This window comes from Vollenhovia emeryi, unplaced genomic scaffold, assembly GCF_000949405.1.
Source record: "Vollenhovia emeryi isolate VEMERY1.0 unplaced genomic scaffold, V.emery_V1.0 DF939120.1, whole genome shotgun sequence".
NCBI classification, from domain to species: domain Eukaryota; kingdom Metazoa; phylum Arthropoda; class Insecta; order Hymenoptera; family Formicidae; genus Vollenhovia; species Vollenhovia emeryi.
This window is the reverse complement of record NW_011967246.1, coordinates 3,591,101-3,608,385: the sequence shown is the minus strand read 5'-3', so window position 1 is coordinate 3,608,385 and position 17,285 is coordinate 3,591,101. Positions and strand designations below refer to the sequence as shown.

The window sequence follows — 17,285 nt, the reverse complement described above, 5'->3', positions numbered from 1 at the left end:
TGAATGACGACGAACAAGGAATGCACAAAAAAGTATGTTTTACGAAGGAATAGGGATATATATAATAATTTGCCGATGGAAGTAAGACGTAGCGAGAGAGTGGAGTGTTTTAAACGAAAGTTGAAGTTAGTTTGTAAGGAAGTGTAAGTTAGTTGTAAGGTAGTGTAAGATATTTATTATTACTAGTGTATTGAAATAGCTGAGAAAGCTAATAAAGTTCAATCTCTCTCTCTCTCTCTCTCTCTCTCTCTCTCTCTCTCTCTCTCTCTCTCTCTCTCTCTGGCAATGGAATTCGTATCTCGTCTAATTTTCGCGTCTCTTTTCCGCAGGAAGGGATCGGTTGCGTCATGGAAGGAAAGCGAATGTGCACGCGACATTAAACACAACAGCTTCTGCGACGTGTGTGTATATATTTACACGATTGTTGCCAATCCTCACCGTACGAAATTAGCGGATCTCTCCCGTCCTTGTACAGAGAATCTCCTCGCCTTATACACAGATTCTTAATAATTTAAACCGGTCGATCGTGAACGGCGAGCGGGCCGGCCGTTTGCACGATCGAAACGCGCGATTTACACAATGCGTCGTCGTCGTTCGCCTCGCAATTGTAAGAGAAACTACGCATTTCCTCCTCAGTTTCCTCCCCTCGATGCCCCCCCCCCCCCCACGTTAATCGTTAAACCTCATGGATCGCGGCCAGAACGTAAGGTCGTCTCACAATCGCAAGCTTCCCGCTTTCGACGCGCCAATCTTAAGCCTACGCTTATATTATTGATAGCCGTTCTTAAAACTTTATCGCTCTTACGACAAGGACACCCACGAACCGGAGCGTCCGCCGCTCCGCTTTAATAAATGTACACAATCCCGCGCTCACGCAACGTCCCTGCAGCCAGATACAATAACTGCGGTAACATTATACAAATATAGTGTCGCGTCGATTTATTAAACGTACATCGTGTAAATAAAATCAGAGTCAATTAAACTGTATGCTCCGTCGAAAGCGATGGATATTGCGCAAACACGAGGCCGAGTTTACAGGTATATCGCGGGTATGTTGCTCGATTTTTTTTTCAAAGTCAGCGATATTATATCATGCGTTCCAATGCAATCCAGGCGGATCCGGGAGGGGGGGGGAAGAGATGCGCCCCCTGAGAATGATACAATTTATAGATAAGATAAAGTTCGGGGCTAAATAAAGGATCAAGATGGAAAATTGATCAAGTGAGTCAAAAGAATTAAAACGGGATCTAAATTGGACAAATACGATCCATAAGGCTCCGACGTGAAACCACGAATACAAAGTAATGAAGGATACAAATGAGTTTTATTTTTATTTTTCGCAATAAATTTAAAAATTAAAATCACTCGAGCACCAACATCCTGTCTTGGCCCTTACATCCTCTGTTACTTCGTATTCTAAATCGGATTGCCAGATTTGCGCTCCATCCGTTAAAAGAAAAACCTAGAACCGCCCTTTCGGCTCTAATGTGAGAGGTATTCGCGTTAATTTTCGATCGACGAAAACTAAAATTGCACAAACGTCTGGTCTCTTCGTTTTTTTTTTTCTTTTCTATTTAACCGCGTCTCGCCGGGGCGCTTCGAATCGCGATTGCGTGAGCTCGGGGTTTTACAGCACGCCTGCAACAAACGCCTAATCACGTAGGAAAATATGCAAAGATTACATCTCACGAATCGTTCGCTCTTACTCTTTGGTCTGTCATCGAATTCCCTCCGTCAATGCCTCTCGCATTGTCGTCTATTAGGAGAACGCGTCCCGAAAGGTAAGATCGGTAATAATATATCATTAGAGACCTCGCTCTTCTCGCGCAGAATACCGCAGTCCTCTTGTGTGCCCTCTTTCCTTTCTTCGTATTTGTAAACACACGCGTGTGTATCCTGCACGCGTCGCGATCACGACGAATTTTGTAGAACCTTCGTCGAGTTTTCACGCCGTGACGACTGAAGGAAACCTCTACGCCACTTTACTAAACCTCGAGCGGAATAAGATAATTATCGAAGCAATTGGAGGTAGAGTCCCTCGTGACTAAAAAAAAAACTACGATAATAAATACGTCTATAAAACCGTGATAAGAAAATAAAATGAAATTGTTAATGTATAAATTATAAAATGTTATAAAATTTTATTTGTCAACTTTGTCCGCGCTTGCGGCTCAGCTTTTCCTTCATCAAACGCTTTCGCTCCCTCTCGTTCACTTGTCACGACGGTAAAGTTTCACTACAGAGATAGAAGAAAAATATGTGTTTCGTTCCAAAATTAAGAAAATACATTTCTCTTTGTTTTTCTCTCTCCCTCTAATCTCTCACTATTCGACCATCTTCTTATCACGGATGCTCGAAGTACTTTTCCACCTCCGCATGAAACACGACGAGACTCTTGTCGTAATCTCCTTCGACCAGAACGAACCCCGGGGACTTCTCATCCGCGAGCGCCCATGAAAATTGTACCCTTGGATCGTGTTAAATCGATTAGACGGCACGTCGCGCCAATAGTCCGTACAAAAATCTTGAGAAAATAGCTTTTAAAATAGATCGCGGCCTCCCCGGTCGATTCTTTTTCTTCATATCGGGGGGAAAACTTTTAGAAACCCGCGAGTCGCTTTTTTGATTGCTCACGGAGACTCTTTTCGCACGCGCGCTGGTTCGTCGACAAGGCATCATCCCCCAGCTTCGAGGATGTTCCCTTGTTAATGCGGGAGTGGTGAACCTTTTTTCGTAGTGCGAATGCAAATGCAATTGAATCAACAAACAGGACAGACCCCACAGTCTCATGAAACTTTTATAAAGGATTGCTCGAAACGATCCCGAAACTTGTGTCTATATTAATTTTCCTACTTTGGACAGATCTTTCTAAGATTTGTCAGTTCAAATTGGACGAGAAGAGTTTTAGTGAAAACGTCAACTCACAAAGTGTCATCGAAATTACTTAAGTAATAATTCAGAGAATAATGGACTCGTGATTTAACAATTTACAATGTTGTTAAGATATTACAAATTTTCTCCGACTGTGGCGGGACGGGGCTTCCTCCTGCTTATTTATTCAATTCCTCAAGTAGTTCACTCAGTGGCGCAATCTATAACAAACGTCGTCCTCAATATTATCTATGAAAATAAATTTAAACGTCCGCCACCCCCGATCTTATTGTTAGTGTAACATTGATCAACGACTCTATCCACTAACAAGCGCACAATTATCTCGGTATTAAGCTCATGAGGTATGGTGTACTTCAAATCGGTAGTGCGTGCCTGTATGAGTATATCGAGGACCGCAGAAACGAACGTCGTAAACAGGCTTCACCCTAAAATACTTAGCCCCCGTCATACGATTTAAATATATTTAAATATATATTTGTGTATATACGTGTGTGTCTAACAGTTATCTATCCGCAGACTTGTTATTGTGTACCCTCATGTTGTACATTCTCGTGTTGCTTTACGATACCATCGATTCTCCAAGCAATACTGTGCGGTCGCAATGATTCTCTCTCAAACAAACAAAAAAACAATCGCGACGCTTTCGCGTGACTTCTCCGACGCGTCATCCAAAAATCAACATGCGTTTAAATAGCGACGCGTTTAATCAAGCTGTAAAATTATGCACTGGATGGGGATAAGGGCGGTTTAGGCATCGCTTTAGACAGCGTCGGATCCGTTTCGGTCGACTTTTCATTCCTGTGAAAACTCTCGGCGTGATCCGCTTGCTGATCGAGTCTCGTTTCGCACCGATTGTCGAAAACTGTTGACGCGCAATATTTCGACAAACTCACACTATCCTTCACTCGTCCCTTCTCCTGGGTTAGAAATGCGCGACTGGCAGCACTTAGGAGAGTTCGAAGCCAGTATTACTGGTGACGGCGTAGCGCAGTTTCTCCCGCAACGTGCTCTTCTTCTGATAATTCGGCAGCTTGAGCAAGTTGAAACACGTTGACGAAGTGGGCAGTCGGTTCTGCGGGTCCTTCTTGCGAATCGTAAAAAAACCTCTGATCACGCTGCCTAAATTGCAAAGAGGTTTCAAACGAGTTAAATTCACATAGAGACATTCGTGGGCAATTTGGAAACTGACAATGGCAAAACTTTCCCGCTAAAAATTACAATCTACCAGGTCTACGATAGCTAAAGAAATTGTGAGAGGTAAAATTAAAGAAATAAACTCTTATTGGACAGACGTATGCACCATCGAGTAATATCACGGTCATCTTTAGGTTGTCCAGGCTGTGTTTCTCTGGTCGCGGTCCGCTTTGACGCTGCAGATGCTTCTTCCTTTTAACAAAGAAAGAACGAAAAGAAGAACGTTGAAGCGTTTGCAGCATCAAGTGGACCGCAGCCTCAATGTTGCGTCAGCTAATCATAGCTGGCCTAATAGCTCGCCTGACTACACTAGGCTGACCATAGACACAAACTTTGACACCTTTGATACTTTTTTGCCGGCCGACACAACGTTGCCAAATTCGTGCTGCCGCGGACTGGAAAGATGACTGCGATATCACCGATTATAAAGTATAAAGTACAGAATTTGAAAGGTGTTGAAGGTCAGCTTCTCGGTTTTATTGCTGGTGAAAGCTCACGAAAAGATTGTGGCGCGTTTTTTCTCGAGACTATTCTATAACGATCGTACCAATAGTGTCACCGGTATCCTCATCGTCGCAAACCTCCACGCATCGTATGGAGAAAGGTGGCTCCAGATGAGCAAAACCCAGCAGAGGTGACTTCGAACAGCTCGTCACAAACTGTCATAAACATCATCGTGCAACTTATTATTATACGAAGATTGCTATGATAGACATTAGAGACATGAATGTCTCGTCAGAAAATGATTAGAAAATGGTCGATTAGAGGAACTGTCGGTACTGGAATCGGTACCTTTAGAAACAAGCCTCTTTCTTCCTCCGTAAAATCCTTCTCCAGGATGTCCCACAGCCAGCATACCACTCGATGACTGTCGTGAAATCCGCCGTAGTATTGCGTATGCCTGCGTAAATCTCGCAGGTCCAAAGGTACGTTATCGCCCGAGATCAATCTTTGTAACTGCAAAGTGTTCCACAATTACTTAATTGAGTGATATAATTATATTAATAATATTACTTTACATAGAATAGAAATAATCGGAGCATCATGATATTTGTTTCGTATTTAAAAGATGCTCACTTCATTTTAAATTGCCTCCAAAATCTAGAGCTTAAATTCCAATTCAAAAATTTAATGAAACATTCAGTAATTCAGTAATTCAACTGCCAAATCGCACATTTAATTATACGCAATTATATTTGATTTGTCATATTTAAAATAACGATTTTATGCTAGTTAATTGTCTGATATCTCAGTCATAGGCGGCACTACGGATAAATGTAAGTGGTCACCTCAGGCGTCGAGAACAACGACAGCCACTCGGGATTAATGATCGAACGGAATCCCTTGATGAAGGCGGTCGTTTGCTCCTTGATCTGATGATACATCCTATAGTGCGCCATGTGGTGAATATATTGAATCTTGTTCTGATTGGTCACGGCGGTGGTGCGGCCGCCAGTGATCAGCTCGTGCGTGACCAGCTTGCCGAGCACGTCCTCGTCGAGGGAGAACGTCAGCTCCAACTGGCGAATATCGCCCTTGTAGTGCTTGACCAAAGTCAGGCTACGATAGAGATCGCGATCTAGCGAGGCAAGCTCGTCCAGCCAGCTATACAATGCGCCGCCTGTCTGCCCGGAAAATTGCGAGACGAAGAATGACGCGAAAGGCACGTCCACGACAATGCCCTGAAAAGTGATAGAAGATCGATTACTGCGAGAGAACCGGTTTTATTTGGGAATAATAATTACGTCTTGTTTATTTCTTATTTTTCCCAGAGTAATCCAGATATGGTAAAATCACATGGAGACTCCGAAGGATAAGGATAAAATATAAATAATTAAAATAATTGTATGCTCATAATAACACGAGAGAGATACTGTAATTATTTGCCAAATATTATCTTATCATTTAATATTTTTCATTGTAATTATAATTTTGAAGCCATGCCGTCATTTACAATTAAATTGCTCGAACGTGAATAAGAGTTTACCTCGTAAACCGCTTTGCCGAGCATCCGCCCGACAAACTCGAACAGTTGCAAGTGATTGTCCTGCATGAAAGACGTGGGGGATGGATAGAGCCGGTTTTCGCTGGTAGCTTTGAACAAGTTCAGGGATGGGTCGAACACTCGCTTTATTGTCTCTTCCAAGAATTCCTTGAAAACCCCGTCCTGATCGATGCCGGCCTCGGCTAGACCTTGCTCGTTCACGAAACGTACCCTGATCACACCTTTCAATGCTTGTGACGGCAACATGGCCAATTGTCTGTATCCGTCCTCAACTATTCGCGTTCTATAACATATAAATATCATAGTGATCGAAGAAAGTAGTACAATACGAAGAACCATGAAATAATGATAAATTGTATCATATTGAAAACAGGGTTGGGAAGTAACTCGTTACTTGTAACGAAGTTACAGTTACTTTTTTTGGTAACTCCAACTTAACTTTGTTACTTTCTCTCAATCCGTAACTGTAACTTAACTCAGTTACATTAAGAGTTACTTAATATATTTTTTGAACCTCCACAGTTCGCATCAGGCCTTGCATTTACACATAAACGCCTTAATCGACGCTTTACAGTTCAAATGCAGATGTGATATTTTTATTTTCATTGGAAGAAAGTAACTGCGCAGTAAGGATTCGTTATTTTTTGAGTAACTGTAACGCGTTACTTTTCAGAATTGGTAACTTGTAACCGCAGTTACATTTTTAGCAAAAAAACTGTAACTGTAACTAGATACTTTTATAAAGTAACTTTCCCAACTCTGATTGAAAACAGGGTTTTAGAAGAAGAAAAGCAAACGTCTGTCTGATGTTATAATGTGCCATTATATTATCAAACTGAAAAAAACTTTTCTTTTTGCCAGATATTTAGTTTTGTAGAAAGTAATGTCGAATTTTATCAAATTGAAGAAAGAACTTTTTGGAAGTTAAGTTTTGAAAGAACGAGTAAAAATAAAAAGAAGAAAACCTATCAATAGACCTGTGCACGACGATAAGAGTAGTTGGTGGACTGTTACAAGCGCTCTCGGTCAAGCCCATTACTGCTTTCTCGTCGGCTATGTGTTTGCGAAATAATACCACTCGCTCGGAATGGGGGATGACGTGAGGCATTTTTGAAAGTAAAAGCGCCGCGCCACGTCGTCCTTTTTCCAAATCCGCCAAGAAGCCAGATACTCGTACTTCCTGTTAAAAAAAAAGAAAGAAAAACTGAATCGCGATGTACCGAATATTAAGATGAATCTAGTAAAAAGCAACAAGTCTTTGTTGTAAATACACAGATTCATGTAATGAATATTTCACACATTAATAATTTTTGTTAAAAGACATTTTCTTCGAACACATTCCGATATAAAATCTTCGTAAAACAAAAGATAAATACTTAACTTGGCTAACCAGTGACCTTCCGGGCAGAACGTTCTGCGGCAGTCGCGTCGATAGATCGCCATTAGAAGAATGTAAAGTGAGATGAACAGAGGATTGCTGGATACCGACTTTACATCTGCAACATCCAAAATTTCAAAAACACCCTCGAATTCTTTCTACTTTTCCTCTTGCAATCATTAATTAACGATCTAACAAAAGACGGCAGAAATCGACTTACCGAATAAATTAGTGAGAACCGCTTTGTACAAGAATTGATTTAGAAAGTATGACATAGTGATGAAATCCGTGAGCTTGAAGGGATCTTGGTGCTCGTACATTTCCATGTCGTCCAAGATGCTAAAATTGGGAGATAAAGAGATTAGTGTTGGATAAAATCGCTGAAGCTAAATTCGTAAAATTACAAAATTTATGGAATCCCACGGAAGAAAGTTGCGTCACTTACGTAACGTAGTGTGTCATACAATCGGCGAACAGTATCAACATCTGGAATTCAGGCGCCGTGCACTTGGTGTTGGCCGCCAGGAGATCTAGAAACGCCTTCAGACCACAGTGCGGTCCCAGGGTGGTCAGAAATAGCCACATGTGATAAAGAATTTTACCTTGATAGCACAACCCTGTTTTTGTGTATACGCGTCATTAGTCGCAAATATCATTTGCATACATGATTCTTGCACGATTACACGCCGGCTTGTTACACGTACCCGTCAATATCTCGATCTTCATTTGCGTGAGCGTGTGCAGTGCCGTTTGATACAGAGAACAGATCAGAGCTATCTTGGTAGCCTCCGGACTGCCCAGCTTCCTGTAATTCTTGGTGCTATTGTTCCTATTAGTGCGAGCCTCCAGGAACGCTCGTCGGAAAATATTGGCGCCTATGGAAGAGGTACTTTGTTGCTCTACCGCGGGTGGTACCTCTTTTTCAACGAACTCGGTTAGTGGCTGCTCTGGAAAAACAAAGATAAAAAGTAAACAGAAAGCGAACCGACGTCTGTCGATTCGGACGTCACTCTTTTGTGCGCGACTTGCGGCTCTTTGCGAGGAACATCAGGATATATAAAATCGATGACTCTCACCGATTAAATGCGTAACGATCCTGCCCGTCCAGAGGCAGGCGAGCTGCAACTTGACCGAAGGAGTCGCGTCCTGTAACGAGGTGTCGATCGTCTGCGCAAACCAGCCTAATACCGGATGCCAATGCGTCAAGTTGCTTCGCTTGGCGACTACGTATTGTTGACACGCCTCCAGCATTCTCGTCACAACAAACTGCAAAGGGATCCACGAAATGTTACCGATGTGCGCATGTAACGAGGAAGATTAACGCGATGGCTTACCGTAAAAGAGGGAAAGCAGAGCTCTCGCAGCACTTCCTCCCTCTCGATGTTCGCCAGCTGTATCAAATTGGCGAGCAAACAAAGCGCGTAACTGCCCTCCAGAGCGTTGAAGACGATCCTTAAGTTCTGCTCGGAGTTGAGCAGCTCCAAACTTCGCGCGAACAGATTATTCGTTATGAACGACGAAATGCACTGTAAAGACACGACGGTAACTTTTACCTACTCGGATCAGAAAGGAGATATCGCGGCGTATATAATGAGGCTTGTAAATATTTTGTTCTCTTCTACCTCCGGCGACAAGACGTTCAGGTGATGGACCAGGGCTGGCACGCTAAAGATGTTAATCAGGAACAGGGACACCAGCTTGTCGGACATTTGCGACGAGATCAGCGGTCTCAGCGTCAGGGTGACCGCTGCCGAAAGCGTAACTGGTTTCAGTGCGATTTTCGCGCGACCCAGTCCCTTCATCAAGAGAGCCTGAAACGGAGAGCGCAAACGTTGAGTCGCCACGCGGGGACGGTTCCTCGAAAAGAGCCGGTCGTTGCCGTCGCTACCTGCATGGTGCCGTAGAACCCGTTGTTAACTAGATGGCCCATTATGTTCGCGCACAGCTGGCTCATGCCGGTCTTCAACTGGTCCATGCCCTTCACCTTCTGTATAGCCCACGTTCCCGGCGACGTGAAGCTCACCAAGGTGTGCAGTCGCAGCAGAATGGACTTGTGGTCCGATACCCTCTCCGGCTTGAGGCCGTCCAGGCCGGAGAGGCAGTGGTACAAAACTGCCTTCATTTGCGATATCCATGATATGTAATGATCCTTGCTGAGCGCCACTCCGACGTAGGATACCTTCGGGGACTCGGAGTCGAGGGTCAGCACGAGGTATCTGAAAGAGCGTCTCGATTCAGACTGCCGGGCCTCTCTCCAGGAGACAGGAGGCAATTGGCGTCGCGCGCGTACTCACCTACACACCCTCTCTATTCTCTCCTGGTCTCTCTCCCTCTTATAAATTAGCAAAAATCTAGAAACGATCCTGTACACCTCCAGAGCAGGTTTCAGTTCCACCGTTGCACTGTCGGCGCCGATGTCATCGAGGAAATTGTTATCAAATTCTTCTCTGAAAATAAAGGGGGTCTCGTGAGACAACCGGCATATCCTCGCGTACAGTTATACATCGAATTCGTCTCTTGCGGCAGAGATACAAACTTCACAAAAGTTTACCAGCGAAATCGAGACGGACAAAAATGCATCTTGCAATGAAAACAAAGAGCTAACATCTAAAATCTCCCCCTCCGCGCCACAATTCCTACAATAATGCGACTTATCTTAACACTCGCCCGGAGTTCCGCGAACCTGACCGACTATCAGCGCTATTTGTTCACGCCGCGAAGATAACCGCGTCATTTTTACACGGCTACTGTACAGTATCAAGTTCAATATCGGCGAACCGGACTGACTTCCGTTCGCACGGCGGACACGTGCCATCCCGGTCGCTCTAGACAGAAATCCTGGGCTTCGTCACCAACCGCACTTACAGTATCCGCTTGGTGAACCGGACGCGTGCCAGCCAGGCACGCACGTGGGCCTGGATCAGGGTGGCCGCGGCCTCCCGGCGCTTCTCGTGGGCCCGGTCCTCGCGCGCTGCCTTCTTCTGCTGCAGGAAGCTGCCCTTCGACGACGAGCTGCCCTCCGCGCAGAACATCCTCGCGCCCTCGATCGCCGCTCGCTGCCCCCCCGGGGCGCCCGAACAACCCCCGCGGGCGCCTTACGCGTCGCCCCCGCCTCTGCCTCCGCCTCCGCGTCGTCGTCGTCGTCGTCGCTCGCCGCTAACCGCGAGGCATCTCCGAGGCATCCTCGTCAGCTGACGGGCATCCACCGAGCACCCCCGCCGCGAGTCCGCTCCTCGTCCGAAGGCCCGCCGCTCGGCCGCGTCGGGATGCACGGAGTCCGCGGACGAGACCGCGCGTCCGAGCCCGCGTCCACGGGGCCCCCGCTGTCGTCGCTTCGCGGATGGAACGTCGCGCTCCGATATCGCCTTCCTCGAGATAGCCTGCTGGTCAGCTGACGGGTATTTACAAATCCTGCCCCCCCTCTCCTCAAGCGGGAACGAAAATCACTCGGCAGTGACGGACCGGGGGATCCGGGGCGCCCCGCGGCATCTCGGAGATCGGACGACGAGGTTTTTACTTCTAGGGCCAGTTTCACAAACGTCGGTTAACTGTTAACCAGAGTTCAGTCAACTTCCTATCCTTTTCTATTTTGTTATCTAAGAAGAGACAGAGAATCCAATTAACCTTCGGTTAGCAGCTAACCGACGTTAGTGCGCATATCTTAGGTCCAGTTTCACAAACGTCGGTTAACTGTTAACCAGAGTTCAGTTGACTTCCTATCTTTCTCTATCTTGTTATCCAAGAAGAGACAGAGGATCAATTAACCATGGGTTAGCGGTTAAACGACGTTTGTGAAACTGGCCCTTAGCGTCAATAGTTGATGTTCAGCGAAACAGAAAATTAATGTACCGAGAGCCAGAGAAAAGTTTATTTTCCAAAAACTTTAAATTATTCAGAAAAAAAATGCGAAACGATGTAAAAATCCAGATAAATCTTAAAATTTCCTGGCTTTAATATCTGAAAATCTTTTACGAGCAGTTTGTGATGGATGATTTTCAGCTGAAATTGCTCGCTTCTTGTTCAACGTAGAAAAGAAGTCGGAATTTCGTTCCAAGCAGTCGAATTAAATTCCGATTCACTCAGCTGGCGATTAACTTAAGTGCCACTTGCAATATTTCGTCGACACGCGCGATAATTTTTGCCGATTAAAAATACAAAAAGAAGCTGGATCGGGGACAACTGTATTCGTAACTAAAAATGCATCTCGGCTCGATCGAAAAGCAACCGCGAGTGCCCCCCCCCCCCCCCCGAAATCGTCGGCCCTGACTCGATCTGTTCCCCGTCGATCGCTCGAAGCTCGAGAGGCGGGCGCTCTATATCTCGCGTCGATATATCTCGCGCGTCGACCCATCGCGTCGACTCATCTGCCGCGCGTCCACGACGGCATCTCTCGCTCTCGCGTGCGCCGCCGATCCTCACAGTCCTCGGTCCGCGTGTGGTGTGCGCGTCGACGCGCGCGCGTTTCTCTCTCTCCCTCCGTCTCTTTCTCGCGGGCGACGTGAGGCGGACCTTCCGGCGACCGCGGCCTTGTTTTTCGGCCTCGCGACCGCGGGATCGACGGGGACGTCGCGCGAGAAGGGACGAGCCGCGGATATCGTCCCGTCGCGCGATCCGCGGCGACGTGACACGGTCGCGCCGCGTCGTCGCCGCGACCGTGGGAAAACTCGAAAATGTTCCCACGCTGCCGCCGCGCTGCGAGTGTGTGTCGCGCGTGCGTGTGAAATTCCACCGGGAGGGCACGCGGGGCGGCGGGAGGGTAGGGGGGGTGGGGGGAAAGGATGAGCGCCCAGGGGCAGGAGCACGGACACGCGGTGGTCGTGTGGGAGTGGGAGAACCGTCACGGACGGTGGAGGCCCTACAGCCCGGCTGTGTCGCAGCATCTCGAGCGGGCCCACTACAAGAAGCTCACGCGGGTGTTCCTGCACGACGCGGATCCCACCCTCGACAGGTCCGGAACGCGCGATTGCCTTCGCGGCCCCCCCCCACCCCCGCCACCGTTCGCCTTAACTGCACTTGCCCCGCGATAAAAAAAGTGAGGCAGGTGTATGTTTGGGTTTTACGGGGAAAAGGGGGGGGGGGGAAGCAGAAAGAGGAGAGAAAGAGAGAAATTGAGAGCGGAATGAGCAGATGTGCACGGCGTATCAGTTTAACTATTAGCTGCGGTTGGCGAGTAAGGCGTAGGGGGGGGGGGGATTCGGGGGAAGAATTTGCAAGAATTTGCAAAGTGGTGATGTCGTATGGGGGGGGAGAGATTTGGGGATGGGAAGAGAAAAATGAACTAGAAAGAGTAACGATGGATTGCACGAGATGGGTATACAAGCTAGACTTCTGTACACCGCGATACTTTATTATGAGAGAGTTGGGATTGGATAAACTGGGGATAGGAAAGGGGCAAAAAATGAAATACGAAGACAGGATTAGAAAGGAGAAAGAAGATAGGTGGATCTAGATGTCTAAAAGAGAAAAAGGAGGCAAGAAGGACCTGTATATGGAGGGAAGAGAAAATATTGGCTGCGGTTGATTATTTAGAAAATTTATCGCTCGCTTGTTAATTGATTGTCTCTGGCGTCGAGTATCTGTTTACTTTATTGATAAATTTCGTGCGGCTCAATGTGATAAATATTAATTTTTCTATTGTAGTGTCCTAATATTTCGACACTTCAAATTTGTGCTTTTTTTACTTTAATTGTTTGTACATTACTTCCGCTTCGTTTTATTGTTGATATTGCACTGTACGCCTGTAATTTTCATGAATGTATGTTGATGTATTTTTTGACGATTATATCGAATAGATATAAAAAAAGACACATTTCTTTACACTTCACAGATTTGTGCTTGAAGGGGACCGCAATCCGTACGGTCGAAACGTTGTACATTATTTAATATTAATAAAATAATGCCAGCTGCGTCGAAGAAAAAATTGAAGTTTTAGATATAAAATCTGTTTTAATTTTTACAAATGCGTGAACTTTACACAGGGCAAAAACATACAAGTTAAATCGGACGCCTTTGTACCTTCAACCTGAAGATGACAATAATGTATATCAATGTGTTTTTCAAAATTAGGTATTACATCAACTTGAAGACAAAGACGCAATGCAGCGACGACGGCGACGAGACGCACAATGTGAGGAGGAAGTTTTACCTGCCGGGCTCGCCGGCCGGCAAAGGTGCCAAGTGGGAGTGGACAGGTGACTCGGACGACTGGCACACTTACGACATGGAAGTGCAGTGTCTCATAGAGGAAGCATGGGCGAGAGTAAGTAAACGAATGCCACGCGGCAGGCAACCTTTGTGCCTCTTGACGAAACACTGCTTCTTCCCAGGGTGAGAAAACCATCGACATTTCCAAGACTTACCTGGGTTTCCCGTACATCATCAACTTCTGCAATCTCACGCAAGTGAGATGCTGCACGGGCTACGTGAGGCCGATAAGGCGTATACAACAGGCGCCCTATCCGCTGGTCAAGGTCGCTCTGGAGGAGCTGCAAATCACTTCCGGGAGGAGATCGGCGTCGGTCACGGTGAAGAGTTCCACCGTCAAGGCCGCGCACAAGAAGTCGTCTAACGGAAGCGCGAAGAAGAGCAATAAGAAAGTGAGCTTCCGCCTCTCCTCGGCGTGCCATTGGCAATTCCCGCGGCGGAGACCTCAATTCACCCGATCGTTCCTTCTTTCCTTTTAGGGCAAGAACGGGGAGACGAACGGACCGACGAACATCGCGCGCGTTATTCTCAGTAACTTCAACATATTCAGCAGCAAGCACGGCATCGAGAACAATCCCGCGGCGACGAATGTCGAGTCCGGTCAGAAGAGAAAGACCTGGGACACGGTGCTCGACGTCGATTCCAGCAGCACCAAGAGCGGTCGCAGGCCGAGCGTGGACACCGTGTCCACGTATTTGAGCCACGAGAATCCGGTGGACCTGCTGGACAGCAGCATGGGGAGCGACGACGCGTTCAAGGACTCCATTCTCGGTGCTTGCAGAAATGACTCGTTATTTACTCGTTTTCGCTATTCGGTCGTTTTTACAGTTTCCTGTGTAAATATTAATGTGGAGTAATAACGTAAGCCAACGGCACACGGTACTATTTTTCCTACTGGATTGCTCACAAGAACCAACAAGGATGCAGATTTGTAGATCAGGTGACTCGAGGCTAAATCCTGATTGCAGTAGGAAAAATAGTATCGCGTGCCGTTTGACTTTACTCATACGTCAAAATTATGATTATCTTGATATTTGCACGCATTTGCGTGCTCGCGCTTTGGGATTTCTCTCGAACGTCGTAGCACGACATTAAGTGACAACTGATTAATCCCGTAGGAATGGACGCCACGTCGGACGTGATATCCCAGTACGTGAAGGTGGTGGAGAGCGACGGCTCCGACTCGTGTCCGGTGTGCCTGGGCGCTCCGGAGCCGCTGACAGTCGAGCTGACGCGTTGCAGGCACAGACTGCACTTGGCGTGCCTGAACGCGATGCTGAGCTGCCAGCAGCCGCCCATGTATATACAGTGCCCGGTTTGCCGTATGATCTACGGCGAGAAGAGAGGCAATCAACCGCCGGGCATGATGAACTGGACGCGGATACCGCGGGCTTTACCCGGCTTCCCGAGCACCAATACCATACAAATCACTTACGAGTAAGTGGAAAAAGAAGGCCTATATTTGTCGTAAAAAAAACTTGTAGACCTAGTCAAAAACACAAGCTGTAAGGTACCTTTCACTTCTGGTACCTTAAGGTACCTTTTAATTTCTGTAGAAAATCCATCCGCATATGTAAATTTTGTATTGTAATTCTTCCACGGAAAGGTTTTTGTATGCAATAACAATTTTGAGACAATTTGAAATAAGTTTCTAATTTAGTTTTAAAGCTGAATCTGGTTTGAAACCAATTGAATAATAATTCAATAATTATGATAAAGGCGTTAGGGGCATACGACGACAATGTGAGAATCGGTATTGTGTTTATAAAGAGGTGGAAAGAGACTAAACACGCATGTTGAATCGATAAGTTTAATACGTCAAACGTTGCGGCTACTGAAGGTAACCCTTTTCAACGACGGTACAAAGTAATTGTTAGTGCGCTACTGTATTATTTAAAATTCGGACCTGTACCGCATCGTTAATGTGTGTTACGGGTGTGTGAAATCTTCTTTTTTCTTATTTCTCCGCTGTAATGGTGTGGTCAGCGTTATGGAGATTCGTGTTGAAGTTTAGCTACCCGAATTCTCTTTGATTCATTGGACACATGTATGCAATCATCGGATACCTCGAATGGTATCGATAACTCATCTGTATTATGACAGGATCAATTGTTTGGTGAATAATAATTGAATATAGATTGATAATTTCCTTTTCTGAATAAATATAGTCGCGGAAGAATCGCAGTTGAAGCAAATCTGCATCGTAATTTTAATTCTTTCAGCATCCCATCCGGGATTCAGGGCAACGAACACCCGAATCCAGGCCAGGCGTATTACGCCGTGGGCTTCCCCCGGGTGTGCTACCTGCCGGACAACAATCTCGGCCGCCGTGTACTGAGGCTGCTGCAAATCGCGTTCGAGCGCAGGCTGATCTTCACGATCGGCCGGTCGGTCACTACCGGTCGCGAGGACGTCGTCACGTGGAACGAGATCCACCACAAGACCGAGCTCGGGCCGTCCACGTCCGGCCACGGATACCCCGACCATAGTTACCTCGAAAGAACGCTCGCGGAACTGGCGGCGCAAGGCGTGACCGACGGGCAGTCGTCGCCGATATATCAGCAGCTGCATTAATCGCGATTACTGACATACGAATTGAGTGCAAAAGAGATCGATACAAAAATGGGTTGACCTGCGACGATGTCGAGAGAAGGGAAACCGGCCCGGCCACTTGAAATATTTGCGAAGCCTCTTGTCGCTATCGAGCGCGGTCGGGTTTGAATTTTGCAGGTTGACTCATTTTTTTTCACAGCGTACGAATATTCGCGGTAAACTTAAGATCCTCGTTAATGCTTTGTCAACTTTTACAAAAATTTATGAATGGTTGAGAGTATAAAAGTATAAAGGTTTGTCTTTTTTTTTCTTTAATTTTTATCCGTATTAATGTTGGCTTGTATTAAGTTCTCGTTGGCAAAGTGTTGGCGTAAACTTACGTCCTAGAGATAAAGCCTGGCACGTGGAAATTGGAAATGTATATTTTGAAACGTCTTCTCTTGATTTTTATTCCGTGCTAAGCAAGGAACTGATAGATATATCCTAGGGAACTGAGTCTTAGATTTTTATATGCGTATGTCTATACTGAAGAGCATTTTATCACAACTAAAAGTGGGGGAAAAATTGTCGAACGACAGTATTAAATTTAATGTGTAGATCTTAGTTTTATAGATATATTTTATGGAAAGAAAAATATATACACACATCTTTCGCGAGAAACTTGCCAAGAAATGCATGTAGCAACTAGAAAGATGCAATTCTATAATTGCGAACAATATCTCGATGTGGAATAATACTCGTTTATTTACCTAAATTACGAAGCGTAGCGTAATTCTTGAAAAGGAGAAATCAGGTAATAAATTATTGTTGTCGTTCCAAATTCTATTTTTAAAGTTAACGCTAAGTCTCATATACTGAATTATATTTATAATTTTTCAGACAAAAGCGTCTTTTCTGTACCTCGCCAAATCCCAAGTTGACCACTGATTAAATTAATCGGAGGCTCGATCGTGAATCTTTTCTTCTAGCGAAAAATTTCACTATTCGTCAATGAACTTCTTCACCTTTCACGAATTCACGAGCTGCAGACATAGCGATATAAGAATAAGAGGAGGCATA

The 17,285-nt window shown here is 45.7% G+C and overlaps 3 protein-coding genes across 3 annotated transcripts; 1 reads left to right on the top strand and 2 right to left on the bottom strand.

Moving 5' to 3' along the window:
* Window positions 1-2,117: 2,117 nt before the first annotated feature.
* Window positions 2,118-9,342, bottom strand: LOC105570658 (ubiquitin-protein ligase E3B). Its single transcript, XM_012028049.1, has 13 exons — window positions 9,092-9,342; window positions 8,804-9,022; window positions 8,546-8,735; window positions 8,174-8,416; window positions 7,915-8,086; window positions 7,690-7,808; window positions 7,472-7,587; window positions 7,069-7,271; window positions 6,074-6,374; window positions 5,376-5,768; window positions 4,879-5,043; window positions 4,634-4,745; window positions 2,118-4,011 (listed from the first exon to the last, which is right to left on the bottom strand). The coding sequence occupies exons 1-13, from the start codon at window positions 9,269-9,271 to the stop codon at window positions 3,839-3,841; spliced, it is 2,586 nt and encodes an 861-aa protein (XP_011883439.1). The 5' UTR covers window positions 9,272-9,342; the 3' UTR covers window positions 2,118-3,838.
* LOC105570719 (ubiquitin-protein ligase E3B-like) lies at window positions 9,271-10,501 on the bottom strand. Its single transcript, XM_012028156.1, has 3 exons — window positions 10,335-10,501; window positions 9,764-9,916; window positions 9,271-9,685 (listed from the first exon to the last, which is right to left on the bottom strand). The coding sequence occupies exons 1-3, from the start codon at window positions 10,499-10,501 to the stop codon at window positions 9,271-9,273; spliced, it is 735 nt and encodes a 244-aa protein (XP_011883546.1).
* A 1,746-nt stretch (window positions 10,502-12,247) lies between these two features.
* On the top strand, window positions 12,248-17,115 carry LOC105570657 (protein deltex). Its single transcript, XM_012028048.1, has 6 exons — window positions 12,248-12,417; window positions 13,536-13,728; window positions 13,796-14,065; window positions 14,153-14,444; window positions 14,792-15,110; window positions 15,896-17,115. The coding sequence occupies exons 1-6, from the start codon at window positions 12,248-12,250 to the stop codon at window positions 16,245-16,247; spliced, it is 1,596 nt and encodes a 531-aa protein (XP_011883438.1). The 3' UTR covers window positions 16,248-17,115.
* The last annotated feature ends 170 nt before the right edge of the window (window positions 17,116-17,285 follow it).